A 22602-nucleotide genomic window follows, 5' to 3' on the forward strand; every position below is an offset into this window, starting at 1 on the left:
GAAAACTTGGGACGTCGTGGCAGGAAAACCCCGCCCCGCTGCTGTCTGGATTGGCCCGGGAGCAGGAATTCATTAAGCAATTGGAGTTCTGGTGCGTTTTTGTACCATGGGAAAGATGGGAAATAAGAGAGGCGAGCAGGATAAAAACGACTCACAGTTGACATCAGCAATGCACAGAGCGCTAAGATTATTTAAAAGGCGATTCATCTTTATTTGTCTGTTTATCACAGGGGGACTATTATAACATATACCAGGAACAACCACAAACAACAGTCGCTTGACGTCCCTAAACACGTCGAGCTCAATAACTCAGGAAGAATTCCATGATTTTACCGAAACCTGAAAGCAGCACATTCCTCAAAGTATGGGAGGAGCCTGTGTGTCACTTTTAAAGAAGCACCGGCGACATCAAGCGGTCTCTAGTGTCAAAGGCGGAATAAGTATTCTTTATCCTGTACTATGCAAAAACAGTCCAATACAAGTAGAAGTTACGAATGAAACGTTTTGTTTCAATAACAGTACAGAAGCATTAGCAGCAATATGTATTTAATATGCTGAAGAATGGCCCTTTGCAGATTGTTATATCACATAGTATATTACTGGATTATTGTTCCTGATGCATACATCTAAGTTTCATCTTAGCTTGTACTTAGCCGTTGTTAGCACACAGCTTTACATAAAAACTGCCCCAAGCCCCTCTGCAGCCATTTCATGTCTCGGGGAGATAAAGACATGGATGAGCAACAACTTTCTCCAGTTAAACAGTAGCTAAACTGAAGCCCTCCTTGTTGGCACTCACACGAGGTTCAACCATCCTTCTCACCTTCAACGGTCAGGTCATACCCCTCTCCTCAGGCACGTGCACAGACATTTTGGGGGGCAGGTGCTCAAACCAAAAAAAGGGGCACCCATCGCCAACATTATTTATGAAATTAAAAATAATAATAATAAATAAATAAACAAAAAACACAGTAGGATATTTCCAACTTATATATTTATAGCAGGAGCGATCAGCAGGAGCGATCAGCAGGAGCGATCAGCAGGGCCAACGCGGGAGACCGGCTCACCAGGCAGGAGGCATCAGACACCGCCAGGTCCAATGGACCCTATGAGAAGTGAAGTCACAAAGACTCCGGGGAGGAAGCAGAGTTAATAAGGTGCAATGGAGAGATGTAAATCCATCCATAAGGAGAGAGAGAAGAGGAGATAGGTGCTCAGTGTATCCTAAAACGTCCCCCAACAGCCTATAAGCCTATAGCAGCATATCTAAGGGCTCGACCAGGGCAAACCTGATTCAGCCCTAACTATAAGCACTATTAAACAGGAAAGTCTTAAGTCTATTCTTGAATGAGGTGACTGTGTCTGCCTCCCGGACTGAAAGTGGAAGCTGGTTCCATAAAAGAGGAGCTTGATAACTGAAGGTTCTGGCTCCCATCCTACTTTTTAGGACTCTAGGAACCACGAGTAGCCCCGCATTTAGTGAGCGCAGCTCTCTAGTGGGGCAATATGGTACTACAAGCTCCTTAAGATATGATGGTGCATCACCAATCAAGGCTTTGTAGGTGAGGAGAATAATTTTAAATGTGAGCAGCAACCCTAGATAGTTTCCATTTATAGTAGTCTCCGTTTATATTATGCACTATTAATCGTTAATTTCATATGTATTTGTATTTTATCATCTGTATATATCGTTATACTCTCTGTTGCACTTCTGGTTAGATGCCAAACTGCATTTCTTTGCTCTGTACTAGTACATGTGCAATGACAATAAAGTTGAATCTAATATAATCTATTCTAATTTAATATATATCTATATATCTATAGAGAGCGAGAGAGAGAGAGAGAGAGCGAGCGCGAGCGAGCGAGAGCTGTTTGCCATGGGAGACCCCACCAGACCCCAGACGGTGCCCGGTTCGGACAGCACAGGCGTCCGGGTGGTGTGTGCAGTGGTTTCGGCGTCGTGCAGGGGCGTTGATAGAGCTCTCCGTAGAACACGGTTTAGTGGAGTCATCCAGGTCCGTGAAGAGGACAGACAGCAAAGCAAAAAACCTGCAGCTGACGCTCCTCCATGAAGTGGACCAGTCGGCAGACTTATGCCTGCCGCTGGCTCCCCTTCATGAAGGAGGACCAACAAGGAGTTTTTTCCCCGCCAACCCCCTGCCTGAAGAGGACCAGCAGCCGCTGGCTCCCCTCCAGGAAGAGGGCCAGTCAGCAGGCTCTTGCCCGCCGTCTTGTCCTCTTCACCCCCTGGATGACTAAACTAAACCGTGTCCTACCGAGAGCAGTATCAAGGCTCCTACACGACGGCGAAACCACTGCAGACACCATCCGGACGACTGTGATGACACCGCTCCCGCAATTAATCCTGGCCGAAGAGGACCGTCTTCAAGGCGGGGTGGCAAAACCCGCCTGGGTCGAGTTGTCTTCCTGGTGGATTAAAACAAAAAAATGTTGGTTGTCTAAAGCGTGAGATTGACCTCTAGCTACTCACAAACTATGGTCTTCTGAAGTCCGCCCCACTTTAACTCTGTCAGTTGCAGAGAAGCTCGTACACACATGTATCTCCTCTAGACTGGACTAATGTAATTCACTCTTCACTGTGATCACTGGCAAGAACATCCAAAAACTGCAATACATTCAAAACAGCGCTGCCAGAATCCTGATGAGAGTCCGGAAATATGAGCACACATAACACCCGTTCTCCACTCACGACACTGGCTCCCTGTCTCAACCCGGATTGACTACAAAGTCCTACTACTCACCCATAAATGCATAAATGGACATGCACCTCCCTACCTACAATAACTCATTACTCCCCAAACCTCCATCCGCACCCTCAGATCTACAAACAGCTGGCTCCTTCGGGTCCCCAACACCAAGCTCCGCAACATGGGCGACCGGGCCTTTTGCTCAGCAGCCCCGCTTATGGAACACTCTCCCTGACCACCTAAGGGCAACACAGACACTGGACTCTTTTAAAACCTTTTTATTCAGGAAGGCGTTTATGACTTTGAGTTGAGTTTTATTCCTTTTTTATTATAGTTTTTGTTGTTGTTTATAGTTAGTTTTAACTATGTACTGACTCTGTGGCACTCTGAGATTCTTGAATGAAGAGTGCCTTACAAATAAAATGCATTATAATTTATTATGATATTAATGTTGTAGCTGATCAAGGTAGAGCTAGATCTAGGAACTTACATTTGCATCATATATTTTGGTAAATTCTTTGTCTGCAAATTAATTAATAACTTTAGCTATCTGGTAAATGTGGTGGAGTAAAAAGCACAATATTTCCATCTCAAATTAAGTGGAGTAAAAGTATTAAGTGACATGAAAATACAATTACTGCAGAAATGTGTTCAATACCAAGTATATGGATGGCATATGTTATATGCAGTCAAGGTAAATTGAGAGGCGCAGCAAGCATTACAATATGTTTACTTAGAATTGATTTAGGGTCTGTAGCCTTGTGAAAGTTAATCTTCCCACAAGTGCAGAATGGATATGTAATAATGTCAAATGAGAAGGACAAATACAATTTATTTTTCACGTGATGGCTATGACGAGATGCAATCAAACAAAGAAATTATTAAAACTACAATGAAATAGTGCACCAAATAAAACAACAACAAAATAACAAACAAAACATTGATCCAAAATACGTTAAAAAATAAATAAATAAAATAAAACAGCTGAAATGAATGTTTTTCATACTGTGATAACTTAACAAAATAATGTCTAAAATGTCCAGTTCTCCTCAACTCCATCTCTAGGTTATTGTGGTGTAGTTTGTCACAGGGAGATGTGATGCTGTAAAAATTCCTCTAAATCTCAGTCCAAACACGACAGGGTAATTCTTCTGCTCCCAGTGAATAGAAAAACCCACTTTGGGTCACCCATGGGCCCCCGAAGCAGTGTCCCTCCTCAGCGGCCTCTCCACTTCACTATGCTGGGGTAACATTCCAGCATCTCCCTGATCCAATCATCATCCAGCGCTCCCTCTATGAAATGAACTCCTCCAGACTGATGATGGCTCCAGACATAACAAGAACAGACAGTGATTACAGACAAAGAGCACAGGACAGACTCAGTATAATTTGGTTCACTTCCCAACATAATATTTGTCTTCAACAAGTGTTGGTATTAGAGAGCAATTATTATTATTATTATTATTATATAACATGTGTAGGGAGAATATTAGTTGTTTTTCTAAATGTAAGCATATGTGGAGGCACATGTACACCATTTACAACCTAAACTGTATCCTTCATTGAATTGCAAGGTTAAAGGGGACAAAAACATCCCATTCTGAGGCCCTCACCATGCTTTAGCATACATGCTAAATGTTTGGATCTTAATAACTTTTAGCTTCATGATTCATATCATATATGTTAGGTGGATTCAGCATTATTTAACATTACACATGCTGTGGTTTATCCTCAATTAGATGGATTACCTCAGCTTTAGGTATGTGTTTGCTTGACCCTTTTTAACTCTGTCATTGAATAATAATGAGTCTTCACTACAACATGGCAAAGTGAAGCTAATGAGCATTGTGTAGTCACGCAAATAAAGTAGGACTAGAGACACTATTCCCGAGTACAGATATAACATGAGAGAGAAAAAAGAAAAGAAACAAACGGAAAAGGATGTGGTTTGTAGATTTGTCTGGAAAATACCGTATTCTACACAACAAAAGGAGACCTATGCTGCTTCAAAAATCTGCAGTTAAATCTGCATCTATAGTTTGTATGAATGTTACAACTTTTCACCGCTCAGAAGGGAGCCTTGGATGTCTCCAATCCCTCCAAACTTTAAATTACTTGAACAGGCATCTTCTACCTAAATAAAACACAGAGCATGGGGTTAATTAACAACATCTCTGTCAAGACAATTTTAAAAGCCAAATGTTCTTACCTGAACCACTCGTACAGCCCAGTAACATAAGACCCCATTCTCCTACCGGGCAGAGGAGCAGCCTGGCCCATTCTGGAAAGGAGCAACAGCTTTGTATTCACCGCTGACTTTATAAATCCCAGTTTATGCCACGCTTTCTTAATTGCACCAACCACTGCCTTACAACATTTGTTAAATTACTCTAAGCTAATCTCCTCAGAGGGGGGAACACAAAGGAAGTTGTAAGCAGGTTCAGCATAAGGCGAATGTGATTACTCATAAAGTACACTGCTGCTTCTCAATTGACCTCAGTTTTTAAATTCAGTGTCTGTTCAATCCAAATATATGTATCTAAAAATACATCCCACGTTCCTATTGATGGTTTGGTAAACTAATATTTATTAGCAACATGATAACAAGAAAGTCCAGACATGTTGATAGAATAGCAGCAATATACATTATGCAGTAGAGCTTTCTCTGGGGCACAACAATTAAACAAGAATGAACTTATAGAGTGGCAATAGGTGGTACACTGGAGGCAGTAACATGCTGCCAACAGCCCAATACAAGATTAATGTCCTTCTTACTGTGTGTCATCAGTCTGTTTCAACTTTCCAGGTGATGCAATTAATAATACATTTTTCAAAAGTGTCATGCAACTAGTAAGAAAGCCGGGCATCAAATCAAAACATAACTTTCCCGTTCTTAAAAACTCTTCTGTTGTATTACAAACAGAGACACAAGGGAAAAATATGTGACGTCTCAGTAAGGTTTATCACTCAGTCACCAATAATTACGCTGAAGTTGAAGCAATGTTTAAGATTTCAGGGGGAAACTACAGCTACAAGAGTACAATGATTGAGCAAGAAGAACAGGGGAAACATAACAATACAAAATGGTCTTGTTGCCTTTAAAAAGACCCGCCTGTGTCTGTGGCATGACTCCGTAGCTCTGCTTGTTTGGTTAGGTTGTGAGTGAGTGCTGACATGTACGACAGTTCCTCTTTTATCTGTGAACAGGCTTCCCCTTCATTCATGACGTGCACAGTATGCGTCAAGTCAATCCAATGATACATTTTGGCCCTCCTTTCAGTCTGCGCAGGTTGCCAGGCTTGAGGAGGTCTCCATAAGCAACACGGGTTTATCGAGTGTCCGAGCAGACATATCCAAAGGCACTTCGGACACAGGCACCAATATGAATGATGGCATAAAAGCTACAGAGTTCCATGTATTGTATATTTTGGTAGCAATACAACGTCGGTTATTTTGACAGATTATTTGACTGGTTTAGGTGCAGATGACAGGGCAAGACACATACATGTGGTCTAACAACTTCTTTTCAAAATCTTAACATTACATGTGCTCCCGGTTTTTTCAGTGCACTCCCAATGAGACTCCAGGAGTGTACACAACTCAAAATCATGCAGGTAAACAAAAGGTGATAAATGTAACAAACAGTCAAACAGGTATCAAACAAGCCCATAATCAAATAATTTTAAACAAGCCAAAACAATAATGTTCTTGAACTGAAGCTATGTATATAATGTTTGTATTATTTGGCAGCAGCAAGGCTGACCAGACAATAATTTGACATACTTGGGTAATTCTACATTTCTACCTTATATTCACCAATAAAGCCTTCTGGCTACAACATGATTTTCAAGAAAGTGTCACTATGTATTAATTATGACATGACTGTCAATGTTGTGTTAGTAAAAATCCAAGATTTGCAATTATAAAAATGAGCAAAAAGAAAATTCTGCATGAGGTAAATTACAAAAGAGATCCACACAACTCAGTGACTCATCCAAGTTCTCACCAAATGTGATATTTCAAGGCGCTGTATAATCATCTCCCTTCGAGAGCTCTTGAGTCATGCATGATAAAGGAGGGACAATTACATTGAGTTAAGAGCGGAACATACCTAAACATTTTGAATTTAAGGAATGCAAGCTCAGCATAACACAATCCCTTTACAATATGTATGCGGGACAAAATAGCAAATAAAAATGACCGTGTCTTTTTAAAATCGTCAGTGCGTAGTATGAACAAAAGAAAGGTTAAAGTTATGGCTTACCTGCAAGATTATAAAGCTGACAATAAGTGTAAGAACACAGACGCACAAGTACATACTCTTTATCAATATATAGTTTGAGGGAAGTATGTAAAACTTTAAAATACTGCTATAGTTACTCAGAACTGTGTCATTCTACATTTAAATGGGGAGGCTCTGTTTCCATCATTTCCTGAGTTAACACTTCTACCATCAGACTCAGCGATCAACCTTAAACATGTATTGATAAAATGTCACAATTGTGAAAGGGGGTTTGATGCCAAATTTCAGCGCCATTTCAGCACCTCCACCTTCACTTTACATGAAGGAGTACTGTAGTGCTCAGAAAGCCATATTGATTCATGAATGCTCAACCATCAAAACTGGCTGCTCTCTGACAAATACATGTAGGTGGATTATCTCTGACAATAAACATGTCATGTTTAGAGCTCCAATAAAGGGCAGCCAACATTGACTATACAAGGGTACATACTAAAATATTCTTTCCACACAAACTATCCCTTTCAGACAGATGTAGTTTGAAGACATGGTGTTTGTAATCATACCAACTCCACAATTACAGTTTTTTCAAGTCAGTGTATGAGATAGGAGGTTGCTGGATTGTTTTCACGGAGAATGTTCAGATACTGACAAGAGGAAATCTCTGAGCGGCACATCATTCGGTGACTCAAAGCTAGAGGTTATGGAAGTGTGGTCTGCTGTGGTCGACACTGGCTATCAACGGCTTGGATCCTGAGGGGTAACACAGATGGGCCAGGTGTCTTCTTTACATTTGACTTAAACATCTAGTATAATCAAAATACAACTTTTAAAAAAAACATTAAATCAATTCAGTGCAATTATTATTATTTTTGCATCATCACTCCAAACCCGTTTAATTGTAGGTGGAGGAGAGAGTCCCGAGCCATCATGATGTCCATCATCATGCCACTGTCATTTGTGTTCATGGGTTCTTCTCCCTTAGTTAAACCGAGGATGGCAGTAAATGAGAGGAGAGCAGTGAAGAACAGCGTTTCAGGGCAGGCCAACCGCTGGAAGGCTTTAGAGGCACATCCTCCTTCCAACAACAAGGTGTCTCTTGTTGTCACTCCCTGTTAGAGCAGCCACACGAAGAGGTTACCAGTCAATGAAAAAGTCCATCGACAAAAAAGGAATGCTGTCTTGGAGAAAAGCATTGAAGTGTTTTTTGCAGGGCTACAGCGTCACACGGTAAGAGCAGATTCTATAAAGACCAGTGCATCTCTTCGAAGTCCACAGCCTCGCCCGCATTTGTGTTCGTCTCCAGGAGGCTCATGAACACTGCCATGGCTGCTTCGTCATTGCTCAGGCTACTAAGGCCCGGTCCGACCACGCTGTCCAAATCCAGCTGGGAGTTCTCTTCTGAGGTGAGATAAGAAAGAAGTGAAAGAAAAGAAGATAACTAAATATGATCCTCTATAAAAATGTATAAATAAGCACATCCATAGGAGCAGCGAGAGTACCCATGAGTGATTCTGCCCCAGAGAATGCAGCTCCCTGGGGCTCATCCTCTGAGCTGAACTTTCCTGGAATCCCCATATCGGTTGCCTCTCCATTTGGCACCTTATGACCAAAAGAGGAACACATTATAGCCCTAGCAAGGTCATGGTAGGAGTTAAGTCATGACGTAAAAAAAGAGGAACAAAATTAATTCTGTGCAGGCCCAATTATGCCTTCCAACCGAGGATATTCATCACAATTTCCCAGTACATACAGAGGTGATTATATTGCTTTATGGTTTTTCTAAGGAAATCTGTTGCCATTACTGTGAGATGTTTAAACACCAAAACCAGGCAGAGCTTCTTTAGACAGAATGCCAATTGGTTTAAATACATTAAAAAATCAGCTAGGTAAATGAATAGTCGTATAAATCATTGGAGGGGTTTAAGATTGTATTGCTTTATTTCATATCAAATATTTGGCATGTCTTGCACAAAACTACCCTTATTCAAGTTAGTGAGAATTACTGTATTTCTATTGCATTTTGCAAAAATAAATGGGGCAAAAACAGTAACGTTCCCATTAATTTGGTGTCATTTCAAATTCAGTTATTTGACTGAACTTGAATTCAGGTGGATTTCCACCAAGTAGCCGCTGTCCAAATTATACTCTAATGTAGGTCGAGACCCCTACACCTAGAAACATATTGTTTTTTTAATCTTATAAATTACACTCACCTATTTTGGTCTGAGCTAGTCTGTAAGGTGCCATGCAGTTTTGTAAATACAAAAGCATTTGAGACAGATGCACTAATGATTGAGATATGCTTGTACATGAAATTACATTGTTGCTGATTTGATTGGGAGTTTGCGGACACTTATCGGGTGGTAGACTGAACGGGCTGACGCTCCCACTGGAAGGAGAGGAGTTCATCCTAAAGAAACACGGACACACTTAAAAACCGAAGTAGTCACAGAAGTAACATCGCCAACACATTCTAAGCATAGCAATTGTAGCAAAACAAGACTTGTTTGATTACTCTCTTTGTAATTGTCAATCAGATTTACTTTATCTCTATCCCTGTTACAAAAAGATAAGAGGACCGTCTCTCTTGTGAAGCCACACCTGTTGTAATCCAGCAGTTCATTGGCAATCTGGGTCCCAATGCTTCCAGCATAAATCATTGCTCCAGGTGTGGTGGAGATGCCTGGTATAACTGGAAGAGACTTCTTGCCATCTTCTAGCAGAAAAGACAGGTAGGAGTAAAATGAACAGACATGTGCTTTACAGTGTGCAATGGCTTCACTATCTGTATTTTCAACTATTACAAGTCTTTCTTCATTTTAACTGACCGTCAGAAGTCTTGTAATTGCTCGACAGTTCAAACTTGTTTCCGGATCGACTGGTTGGACTGTGATCGCATCTTGTTGTGGGACGAAAAAACAGATAAATGTACAATGTCTTGGGTACAAAGATATCTAGGTAGTGCACAAAGGGACTGAAGCATTTACTCACGTTATAACCGTGTTAGTTGAAACTATGTATTCTACTTCTTTGGTCCAGGGATTTACAAAACTAAACCATTGACTTTGAAGAGTGACAAAAGAGCCATATTTAGTTTTGAACTTATAGCAGTTTGTTTCTATTTTGTCTTTGCTCCGCAGCACTGTGAAAGAAAACAATGAGAGGACGAGTTAGAGGACTGAACAGGAAACAAAGCTTCTGTATGATCTGCTTAAGGCAGAGAACACCAACAGCAAAAGGACCAGCGGACAGAAATATGGGAAACCCTTCACAATTGTGCAGCATACTGAACTAGTAAACATCAGCTGTGTAGAAACTCAGTAAGTGATTTGCCTCTGCATCAACACATCAGCTACATTGTAAATTCTAATTTAACCTAAATAGACCTAGATAATTGGAGAATGTAGATATCATCTTGGCAGACATTAAAACAAATAATAATAAAGGATCCAAGGCAATTAACAAAAAAGTGAAGAAGTGTTATTTGCCTTTTCGATGCCTTTCAGCTAAATGCGGTAAATCATCTTGATGGAAGTACTCATAGCATGATGTCCCAAGCATTTCTTGAGGAAGATAACCAAGAATGATTGTGGCTCTGCAGGAGAACATTTAAATGCAAGTGTTAACGCAAGTGTTTCATGCTTGTATGAAATACTTTAAAACAACCACTGTATTATCTAGAATACTCAAAGTATCAGTATCAAATAAATGTAGATGGAAGATATTAGAAAAGTCTAAATAAGTGTATGTTATCAAAGCTATGCACCAAGACAATACAACCCCCTTAATTGAAATTCAATTTTACCTTTGATCGACAAAGGTGAATTTGCCATCCATGGCACAACGTGTGAAGAACTCTGTGGGTTTAACGTGGACTTCTCCATTAACCTGTGGCGATGAGTGGGAGTGGACGCGTCCCACCGCCACCAGGCAGCTGAAGTGGGCGCTCTCCTGCTTGTCTGCCTCCTCCCCCTCTGCTCCCAACTGACTGGTAGGCCAGCTGCGCATGTAGCCTGTGCAGTGGACCGTGCAGTACTTCTGCGACTCTGTTGCCACATGCAGACACAAATCATATATATATATATATATATATATATATATATATATATATATATATATATATATATTACTTCTATAAAGAGGAATACAACTCAACTGGATTGTGGGCGTCACCTAATTTGTTTTTGAGAGTATTGTTCCCTCCGCTAAACCTCTGCCTCACAGTTTGAACACATCTGCTTTACACCAATACTTCTCATGAATAGAAGTGTACCTAATAATATCCTCTGTTATACATAAAACCAAATACATCAAATGTACAAATGTGATCGGCTGAATAAACCACTGGATCATTTCCCCACCTTTCTTTTTGGAGGTGCATGCTTGGAATTCCTTCTCCTCCACTTTGACCGAAATTTTGTTGTACTTCATGCGGCAGAAGAATGAGCGGCGTGCACCTGAACACAGCCGTGCTGCACTGACCGGGAGGTCAGCCTGGACCTGCAGGCCCGCTGGAGACATGACAGGAGTGTTACATGTGCTCTGTCACACGCACGTGTGCAAACACGCGCACACACACACAGCAGAAATAACAATTGCTTTACTTTTAGCATCTATCAGGCGTTCACGAGGGTATAATTCAGAAGCTGACAGCTGCTCCTTCACTTTTTCCATGTCCTTTGGATGAATGTAATCAAACAGGCTCTGTCCAATCAGCTCCACCTGAAAAAAGAACAAACAGCCCTAAATATGGCACCCAGGCTGATGAAAAGAAATGTAAAAAACATTCTGCATGTAACGTAATTCCTGCTGATAAATAAAATAATTGAACAAAATATTTGATTGAGGACTGTTGACCCTGGAACACACCAGATACTGTGTGTAGTGGATTTAGATGTAAGTAAGATTGAGATGGAAAATACAACAGCTCACTTAAAGCTTTCCTTAAGTAATAAAAATATGTTGTATACACTGTGCTCTTGTACCCAACAACTTAGTGTTTTCCTCATCAGAGGAGTCAGGTGTGTCTGCTCAGGGTTACTTTCACATACTGCTAAATGTGGTGCTTCAGGCGCATGCACGTGCTGGTGGTTTTAGTTTATGATAATAACCCTGGTGTGTTCTAGTTTGTTAACAGTTGTGCAGAGACAACGCAATCCATCTGGTGTGTCCGGGGTTTTACATGAACAAAGATGTTGCTGATGCAGTAACAAATGTAAAAATGTTACCCGACTATAATTTAATATCTTCGTGACGGACTCTGAGACAAAAACTATTTTCCCACGATCACAGCCCACTACAAACAGGAACCCATCTGCAGCCTGCACAACAAAAACATGAGAAAATAAGGGGGTCGAACGTGATGACAATGTCAAGACAAATGTACAAGGCAATTGAGTATACATTTCTGATCTACTTCTATATTTAATTGTATTTAATATAGTTTTTAAACGAAACAGAATATCATACAATTATACAATTATTACAAAAATACATTATTATTATTATATATCATACATTTTGAGAATCTCTAGCTATCAATATACCTTTTAGATGTGCAGAACCCACAGTAAAGCATGCGTGTTGTTGTTGGTGTTTACCTTGAGGACGAGGTGTTTGAGCTCCTCGTTGGGAAGAAATGACGGCTTGTAGCTGGCTTCAGAAAAAGAACTTGATGAACCTGAAAACATGGAAAAAAAACTGCCATTCTTGCTATAGTTGTTATAGTGTTGTCAGGTCTAAGAGCTTCAACTTGTTGTATTTAATGCAAACTAGCTAAATCAGCATCTGTCATTATGATAAGTTTTGGCAAATTAAAAAGTTGCCAAGATGAGCAACCTGTGCAAAGAACATCACGGCGCTAAATCTGACTTATACACCATTCAAAATAAGCAAAACGACAACGTGATTGCCATATTCTGTTTGTTTATAAATGGGCTAACCAAGCCAATCATATACAGTATATACGTGTATATATACATATGTACATACACATTTATACATACACACACATTTATATATATACACACACATATATATATATATGCTCGCATTTACACCAATAGACATAACAAAGTAAGAAAACACGTCCTCATATGTGATTTCAGGCCCTTTCCATGTGTCATCTTCCTAGTCGCTGATGGATGTGGTACTGTAAAACCATCTGATTGCCACTTTGCAGCTGCTGAATGTTGCCAAATATCAACATTGCCTTAACCGCTATAAGCGCTCAACTGGAAAAATGAACACAAATGCATTCAAACCAGAAAGGAAACAATGAGCGGGCAGCATAAGGTGAATAGAGTATGCACAGGGGATTTCATTATTTTACAATAACCTACATTTATCATCCACATAAAACGTGGCGAATGTTCTTGTCAAAATGTTACCTTTGAGAGATTTGAGGTGCTGCACTGCCATTCTGAGCACAGTGAGTTTGTCTACTTTACGGGACAGTGGGTTACAGGAAGGGATCATGGCTGAGAGTTTGTCAATGAGATTGTTCATTTTGTCCCGTCTCCTCTTCTCAATTTGGCTATGCGGCTCTCTGCAGAGACATTAAATAAGAAATAATTCATACAATTAAAAGGAATTTTCTCCTTTCAATTTACAGACCATTTTATATTTAGATTATATAAATACAAATAAATATATAATATTTTAAGACTGATGATAATATTACAAGAACATAGGAATGTTATAAATATGATGGTGTCAAATTTAATGGACCTGAAGCATTTCATTTTGAGATGCCGGTCCTCTCCATCCGATCTGTAGAGCAGAAAAACACATGCTTGAAATATGTTTTTGCAAAGCAACAATATATATATATGCAAATAAAGAAAAGCCCTCAGTAAACAGGTCAGCCCTTAATTAGCACACATTACCCGTTTTGCTCATCTTCCATATCTTCCATATCCATATCCATTGAAACAGATTTTGTATCCCTAGGACGAAAATGCATCAATAGCAACTTGCAACAATTTAGTTCACTCGATTTAAGAGATTTTCTGTCAGCCAAATGAAAAATCAATCACACTACTTACTGGTTGTCCATGCAGCCCTTGCGCTTCCGGGGTATCTCAATGCTAGAGGTCGTGCCAACAGCTGAGGACGGGGTCATCGCGCTGGGCAAAGAAACAGAACCACTTTGGTGTTCTTTAACCAGCACTTCTTCTGAAACACACAAGACACAATGAGCTGCAGGACTTGATTTAATTTGCAAACACATCGATACATTCCCGTCTTGCAAGTAATGTGGAACACTCATTCCTTCCTCATAACCACAATCAAAGCACTCTTGGGGCAAAGTAGGAAATTCCCATCAGCTTATTGAGCCCAAGCACACATGATCAGCCTATGTGCAACTCCATAGACATAACTGGTTGTTCTGGTATCGCTGCGTAACTTCAGGTTTTGCTGCCAAAGAGGTGGGGTTAATTAAGTTCATGACCATCATCACTGCAATTTCTTTTTGCAGGGGAAAGTTACAGGAGTGCCGGCGAGTGCCCATCAAGTTTTTCCAAATTGCTGTGCACACACACAACATGTGGCTAATTATTTTTCCTGTCAATCAATTAATAATTTCAGCATGGATTTCTCACATTTGACTGTAACCAATATATATTTTTAGTTTTCATTCATAAATATCTTTTACAATCAGCTTTGTTTATTGACTAATGCAGAGACTTTTTCTAATGTGTCACAGCAGGTGATTTTAATGAAGTCAGCTGCTGTCATCTCAGCTGCAATGGCAACTTACATATACACTTAACCTTTGTTGACTCATCAATAAAAAGCCTTAGATTAACCCATTAATCAACTAATCCTTTCAGCCCTACGTCTCAGCTCAGCTCAAAACTATGCTACAAAAACGTGCATGCTGTCAATGCCTGAACGTTGCTGCTCGTCCAAGTTGCTGTGTTGGCGCTGTGCAGAGACTACAGACGAGACATCGCAGCTCTACCGCCTCCTTTACTGTACCTCTGCGGCCCAGTGTATATTCTGATCAACTCCGGGCCTCGGAGGTATCAGAGGGAGAGAAACTGGCACGAGACAGACCAAATACAGCTAATACCAATGCCACCTATTTGCTCTGGTCCACAGACCCTGTGACCCAAATAGCTATTAACAGATCAGCAACAACCTGATTTTTAATCCACCTCCCCCTGTCACGATCTGTTGGATTACAGGCTTAAGATTTGTTTATTCTCGCGCTTGGCACTGTAGTGCGAGCCTCTGCAGACGGCGCAGAACGCATACTTCTATGCGCTGCAATATTCTCAGGAATGGCCGAGGGCATTCACACTAAATGAACTGTGAGACAGCAAGTGTAACCCATATGTATGCTGATAGACTAGGTGCAACCGGCAAAACGCCATAAATCAACCTGCACAAAGCAGAGGGATTGTAATTACCTGTAAACTTATATTTCATATTCATTGACTATGTTATTGCCTTAGTACAAGGCCTGTCAAGAAAAATAGTAAAGTATTTTATGTATTAGAAAGAAAAAAAGCCAAGTTACAAAACTTCAGAAGTGCACGCCATCTGTTATTACATCATTTTCTGGAGCGCGCCTTGCGCCGACTTCACTATGCCGAGTGTAAACTAACCTTGACAGTGAAGGCAACTAGAAGACTGGACATCCCTCTGCCCACTCCCATACTCCTTCTCTCCTGTTCTCATGTGTTAATTAACTTTCTCACTCACTCAATCCATCAATGAGCATCTGCTGCACTTGAATAAACCCATAAGCTGTCACTGTATGTGTCACACAGTGACAGCAACACAAGAAAAAAGGCTGACTAGTTTACCATGTTAAAATGTCAATTTATTTAAATGCGTCATCAGCAAGGTAATAATATGTAAGCATCAGACAAGGGACCAAGTGTCGCACTTCCAGGCAAAGATTCTCAGGTGTATTCATATTCATGCAACAATGGTCAGCTGAGCTGTCAAACTCGGTCATGAGCTGCGCTGTGCCGACCTACTTCACAAACATAAAGTTAATTATACACACAAACATCTGGGATCCGCACACTCAGTCCACAGTGTTTTATGGTTTCCAACTTAATAGCTTGATTCTAAAACACCTAAGTCACCACGACGCAGTTATGCTATTGTAACACACAGTTACCTTCATGCTTAGTTAATGCCAATAAGTGTTTGTTAGGCAGAGAAAACCACGTTGTAGGGAAAACAATCTCAATCTGGACAAGGAGTAGAATATTTTTAACATTGGTATATGATTATTTAATTTGTGTTGAACTGCTCATATACATTATTTTATTAGGATCCTCTTAAGATTAGGAGTTCCTTATGATCACTTTGAAAGGTCCACTGTGGCATCCTAACTGGGCACTTCCAATGAGCATGACAGATGCTTTCAAAAGGAGCAGCCATTTTATTACTTTAACAGGAAAGCTTCCTCACAGCTTGCTTTGTGAGCAACGACATGTTAAAAGCCTACTGAAATGGAATATCCTTAAACAATAAAATTATTTCATATTATTAAAACTACATTGTAGTTTTACAATGTGTTATTTACAAAAAGCGTAGTTTAATTCAACAATATATTCACACACATTGACCTTCAAAAAAAACCCTTCTCCACTATTGATTCCAGCATTTTTAGCCATTCAAGAGATACAAGATATATGGCAGTCATTTACAAAAAGTGACCATCTGAGCAATTATCAAATTAAAGTTAATGATCCTTTTTTTTTGTTCAATCCAGCTAAACACTTGTAATAACCATGCAAATGCAGTAAGCCTATAATCATTGTCTTAATGCAAAATGCAGTAACTTAACCTTTTTGTGCAGGATTGCAGGAAAAATATTGTAACATTAAGAGTAACATGTATGCCTATAACATATGCATAATGGCTGATTGTTATAACAGGTCATCGAAAAGTATCCCTTAACCCTTAACCCCATAGTTTTGCTCAGATTGAGCCCTGTGTTAACCTGAACCCGTGGTCATTCATATAGGACGGTCCTTCCACAAATTACCATAGATTTATGTTTACAAGGAGAACTCGTGTTTATTTCGAGGTGAAATATGAGGGGCCGTTTAGGCCATAACTATTGAGACACTCTCACACGCACTATTGAGACACTCTCACACACACTACTGAAACACTTACACACATACTAATGAAACACTCGTACATTCACTAGTGAAACACTCTCACGGTCACTACTGAAATTACTTGTATGAATACATGTGAGACGCTTGCACATCCTCATGTAAGAGCATACATACATATAACTGAAAACAGATAGATACGTATACATGTTTCACTTGTATGCATGTAAGCATTTCATATGTATGTGTATATGACACAGAAGTATTTATGTATGCGTGTGTGTTTCTCATATGTATGCGTAAGAGTATTTACAGAGTATGTATGTATGTGTAAGTGTTTCAGTAGTGAGTGTACAAGCATTTCAATAGTGAATGTACGAGTGTTTCATTAGTATGTGTGTAAGTGTTTCAGTAGTGTGTGTGAGAGTGTCTCAATAGTGCGTGTGAGAGTGTCTCAATAGTTATGGCCTAAACGGCCCCTCGTAGTGAAACATAGTCGGTTCTCGGACTTGTTGATTTCAGTTTTGGGCATTAAATGGCAGCTGAGAGTTGAAAGTAGAGCCGTAACGTTACAGTCGCGATGTGACGAGGACTTGACTTTGGCCCGGCTAATCTGTCAGTGCGTTGAATTTACGGTCGGCCTAAACGGCACCGAGCACTAACTCTGGTTGGACACAATCTGGGTCGTAAAGCACGAGCTGTCAAAGAGCCAAAGACACACACAGGGACACAAGATCATGGCCTGTAACGCCGCCTCCGACTTCGTAAACTACGGCTATAAGCTCACACCGTTTAGGTTCAGACTAACGCTCCATATAAACATGGTCATTCGTGTTGTCATTGACGACAGGTCGAGCTGTAACCTTCGTCATATTGTGCACAATACGCCGTTGAGGCGATGAGCATCGGGCGGTGTTACATAAATGGCGTTGAAGGCGCGTTTGCTCCACTGATCTACTGACCTAGTTTCGGAATAGCGCGGAGTTGCGGTCAACCGACGACACATAAACACACCGCTGCGCTTCTCTCTTTTCAGATGTCTCTCACTGCCGCGCGCGCATACGTTGGCTCAGCCGGCCTGAATATTCATAGTGGTGAATATCTGAAGAAGTGTTTTAATTACCTGCCGGGTCGCCTCCAGATCTGTCACAGCCGCTGGTCGCTGTATTCCAGGCCGACATGGCTGGAGCCGGAGCCGGAGCCGGAGCGCAGGGGCCCGGGACTCCAATGCATGGATATGGCAGTCGACTAATGTTACTGCGTTAATAGGACATATTGTGAGGGAGTCGAGACGGCGGCAGAACAACTGCCTTATATATACATATCTCTATATGCAGAAAAGAAAAGGGAGAGGGCGCATAGACGAGCACCGAAGAGTTCGAGAGCGGTGCCAACAGGACAGAGTAGAGAACTGGGGGAAATGTCGTCTCCTCCTATCGCCGCATTAGAGTCACAGTCGCAGCTCCGTGAATCGCTCTGCTTCTTCTTTATGTTTTAGGGCGGTTGGCGAACAACTAGGTGGTGCATTACCGCCACCGAGTGGTATGAACCGGGGTCTTTACTTTCACCAATTATAATAATGAAGAAAAGAAAATGGGAACAAAAGCGTAAAATAATTAACTAGGTAAGCAAGATAAATGTATTCTCCCATATCAAGTTTCTTCTTGTAATTGAAATAAAAATAGCCTTGTTTGACCGAATACCGATATGAGTAACTTTGAAAAAGTATTTTATTTTCATCAGATGTTCCTCATGTAGCTGACCCCAACCGGACAATGGTGACGTGTACTGATGTTTCAGAAATCTTTATTTTTGAGCCCTTTTTGTGAACACAAATTTTCTTTTCTCCATAAAGATCCGGAAATCACCGTAAGAGCTATGGAACAAATACAACAGAAATGAGCTCTTACTAGAGCATAAATTAATTAAAAATAAAGTCACTAAACATTTAATTAAAGCCTAAATACCCGTTTAACCATAACACAAAGCACCTTGTTCCCGTTCCAGCTAGGAGCTTAGCAGTCCGTAAAGTGGATTATGAGAGTAAACAAACATGAACTCCTTTTCCTTCAGTAAACCGTCAAACTCACGGGCCGTTTCTCAATATGCGTTCTTGTCCGTACTTGTGTTCTCGTGGACTTGTGAAACGTCATCAGTCGCGGCCCAAGTACTGTTCCAATTCAAAAGTTCGCTTCTCCCAAAGTACGGTCAAAATGCCCGGATGTGACTTGATCCGCCCAGTTTCCAAAGGATGCATCAGAGCAGACTTGTGCGCACTTTGGACAGCCAATATCCCACAATGCATTTCGCACCAGCGACGGGGAACAAAGGCGGAGGAGAAAATACTTACTTTTTCTAAATACTACTGTTGTTGAGTCACGGAATGTAATTTTAGGATGTTTTCAGGCGATAAGTTATTAGTTTAAGCATCAAATCTGTTGTCGGTTTGTCGAGATTCAGCCGATAAAAAATATGCGCCGACGGTTTCGGAGATTTGAGCGAGCCTGCAGCCCCGGGCGGTCAGCGCTCAGTGTGGCCGCCGAGAACAGCCTGATGTCGGCAGGACTTTTTTAAACGATCCGCTGGCTCTGATGTCTCCGTAGCGGTTACACATGAGATATCATTAAGGTTTAGAGCACACAGAGTTAATTATTATTTATTATTATTAGTTAAACCCTCTAACTGAGGGTTGCAATTACATGTGTTAATATAACTATATATATAAAAATTAAAAAAACACACAATTCAAAATAAAATAATTATATTTTAAAGGAAAACGAAAAAAGCAGGGTTGTCATATTTAATTTACAATGAATAATTAGAGTAAACTCATGAGCACGAACAGCTGACACGTCATCAAGTTCGCTGCTGTTCCAATTGCAGAAAGGCCGTCCTGCGTCCTCCAGGACTCCAGAGTCCGGACTCCAAAAGAACACAAGTCTGTACTCAGCGTACTTTGGATTGAGAAACGGCCACGGACTTTTTGAAATGTCAAGTTGCGACAGGTACATTTATTTCCGGTCTCACCGGAAAAACTTCAAAATAAAAGGACCAAAAAAACATGCAAAGGCACTTACAAAATAAATTCTTGCAGGAACTAGTCAACATATTAATGGAACGATTTCAGAGTCATTTACACCTCATTAAAGCAAATTGAATATACAACATGATGCCATTGCTGACATTTCAACATTCAAGATTGTGTTTTCCTGATACAAACATAGTTCCTTGCAGTAGGGATGTTAATAATTATATAATAATAATAACAGTTTAACATAGCTATTAAACAGTTTCAAGAAATATAAAAAATAAAAAAACTGCGCAAAACTCAGATAAGCGTGGTTTGTCACAAAGGAGGATAGCGGATCAGCCCAAAAAATGTAATTGATGTTACGCATGTGCCCAAATCTATTATATAAATTATAATAAACTGCATTTGTAGTTTAAGGAATTAATTAAACGATTCTTGAGCCCTTTGCTCGTATAACACTTTACAGCACTGATGTGTTCATTCCATCTCACAATACAGCAGTGGTAATTGCAGACACATCTGGTAGAGATCTGCACTCGATCATAGAAAATCATATAAAAATAAAATTAATTAAAAATAAAAGAAATCAAAATCCCTTTCTTTAGATGCATAGTGTTGTGTTTACAGTGTTTAGCTCATGCCCAGGGCCCTGTCCTACACGCATAGATAACAGAGTTATCCAGATTAGATTGCTGATGGGTTTACATTCAACCCAGAAAGATGCAAGCATATTGATAGTTATCTGGAATATGATCAATTCAACATTATATTTATATAATTATAGGAAGTATACCTGAACAGTGTTTATGTTACATCACTTTCAAGACTCCTGTATCATGCACCAATCATACATTGGCATAACTTGTAGTTTAACCATATAAACTGGTAATATCTAATGTTTAACAGTGTTGAAAGTGTGGAAATATTGTGGCGAAAAATGTAGAACCAGAAAAAATGCATAAACATAAACATAAATAATTACACATAAACATAAAATTAGACTTATGTACAAACATCTATTGCCTCAGTGCATGCTGGGAGTGTTGATCCACAAACCTAACTCATGTAACTGCATTCTAACGGCAATCAATTCCTACCTCTCTCCATCTTAGCACTGCCATCCTCCCCTTGTATGGAAAACAAGTTACACTTGGATGGATTAACTTTGGCATCCACTCTCATGTAAAGTCAAGCGAGTCCTGCCGGAGCCGGTCTCCTCCTGAATAAAAACAGATGTGCTGGTGCAGTAACTGTAATTGTGTTTAGCCCTTCTCTTCCATCTCTAACTGTCAAAGCCTAATCTCTTCCCAAGTTAGTTTTAGTTCCTCAGTGGGTAGATGACAGAGTTATACACAGTGTATTGATCGATGTGTCCTTCTGCAGAATCCCCTGATGAGCATGTGTGTTACTTCCTTCCCCAAACACTAGATGGTAGACACGACCCACGCAGAAATGGAAAGACTTAGGAACTGTGTTCATAACGTCCTTGGCTCCATGTTCAGAAATAATGTTGCATCACAAGGCATTAGATTACTTTAAACAAACTGTTTGCTACATTCAGTAATTACATGACTTTGGTAATCTTACAATTTCTGGGAATCAGTAGAGTCAAACAGAAACAAGAAGGCTATCCACTTGAATATACATTTAGTTGAGCGTTTCATTCGAAAGGGTTTGGTTACACCGCTTCTTGCTTCGGTGGTAGTTCCTGCTATCGGTGTTTACAGCACCACATATTAACATGATGACACACAGACTCACAAAGCAATACCAGCGTTGCTGTCGTGGCTGGTAAATACACACCTCATAAAGTATGTATTTAGTTCACACAAGTACATACGTGTTTAACTTTGTAATGGTGTGTATCTTGGCCAAGTCTCCCTTGAAACAGAGATTGCTGTCTCAAGGGACTTCCTTGTTAAATAAATGGTGAAATAGATTAAGTATACGAGATGAACATACATTTCATTTCAATCATTTTGGATATATCTGATGCCATAAGGTGCTTACGAAAAGAGAAGGCATTATCATTCATGTTTTCTGGAGCTGTGATATTTCTGTCACAAAGACCGTTCTTTATTGTGTCCACTGGGGATGGAGCTCTCAGTTCAGACTGTTGGGGCTCGGGCCCTCACCATCCACTCTACTGTTTCAACTTTAAAATCTCCCTAAAATGCTGCACATTTGATTATCTGAAATCAAGGAAATGTTGTGAAAAATCCAATAAATCCATGAACTATACACAGCATCGTGGCAGCAGTAATGATTCCCCCCCCCCAGAACAACAGTACTCAGAAAAGTGTGAGTCTTAACCTGGAACTTGATGGCTCTTTCTTAGGTTTCTCCTACTCCCATGTTACACCAGCAGTCTAGCTTCTCCTGTCTCTCCTCAATGCGCACGTCAAGCTCATGTATATTTAATTCTTCGGGCTGCTATCAGATGAACCTAACTAACTGCAGGGGTGGAGCTGGGGAGATGGGGAGATGATGATGATGATGATGATGATGATGATGTGTTAAGCGAGGGGG

General features: G+C 40.3%; 1 protein-coding gene across 3 annotated transcripts; it reads right to left on the reverse strand.

The window, feature by feature from the left end:
* Positions 1-5271: 5271 nt before the first annotated feature.
* arntl2 (aryl hydrocarbon receptor nuclear translocator-like 2) lies at positions 5272-18534 on the reverse strand. Of its 3 annotated transcripts, none has more exons than XM_034535028.1 (17): positions 18166-18534; positions 13998-14124; positions 13839-13898; positions 13681-13722; positions 13341-13498; positions 12552-12631; positions 12180-12272; positions 11556-11673; positions 11313-11462; positions 10757-10997; positions 10440-10546; positions 9943-10093; positions 9780-9850; positions 9553-9667; positions 9271-9361; positions 8451-8550; positions 5272-8349 (listed from the first exon to the last, which is right to left on the reverse strand). In XM_034535028.1, exons 1-17 carry the CDS (start codon positions 18221-18223, stop codon positions 8192-8194), a joined length of 1920 nt encoding a protein of 639 aa, XP_034390919.1. In that variant the 5' UTR covers positions 18224-18534; the 3' UTR covers positions 5272-8191. The 3 variants fall into 3 exon arrangements, with proteins under 3 accessions (XP_034390919.1, XP_034390920.1, XP_034390918.1); XM_034535029.1 differs by having other exon boundaries at positions 9553-9664; positions 13998-14127; XM_034535027.1 differs by having other exon boundaries at positions 13998-14127; positions 18166-18533.
* Between the last annotated feature and the right edge of the window lie 4068 nt (positions 18535-22602).

This window comes from Cyclopterus lumpus, chromosome 6, assembly GCF_009769545.1.
Source record: "Cyclopterus lumpus isolate fCycLum1 chromosome 6, fCycLum1.pri, whole genome shotgun sequence".
NCBI classification, from domain to species: Eukaryota; Metazoa; Chordata; class Actinopteri; order Perciformes; family Cyclopteridae; genus Cyclopterus; species Cyclopterus lumpus.

What these genes read in the sequence shown, in the direction of transcription:
- arntl2 (XM_034535027.1), bottom strand. Translation starts at nt 18,223, where the DNA reads ATGTCGGCCTGGAATACAGCGACCAGCGGCTGTGACAGATCTGGAGGC. An exon ending in GCACCTCAAATCTCTCAAAG is followed by an intron (nt 12,632 to 13,340) that starts GTAACATTTTGA and finishes CCATGTTTTCAG; the next exon opens with GTTCATCAAGTTCTTTTTCT. An exon ending in CAATTACAAGACTTCTGACG is followed by an intron (nt 9,668 to 9,779) that starts GTCAGTTAAAAT and finishes CTTTTCTGCTAG; the next exon opens with AAGATGGCAAGAAGTCTCTT.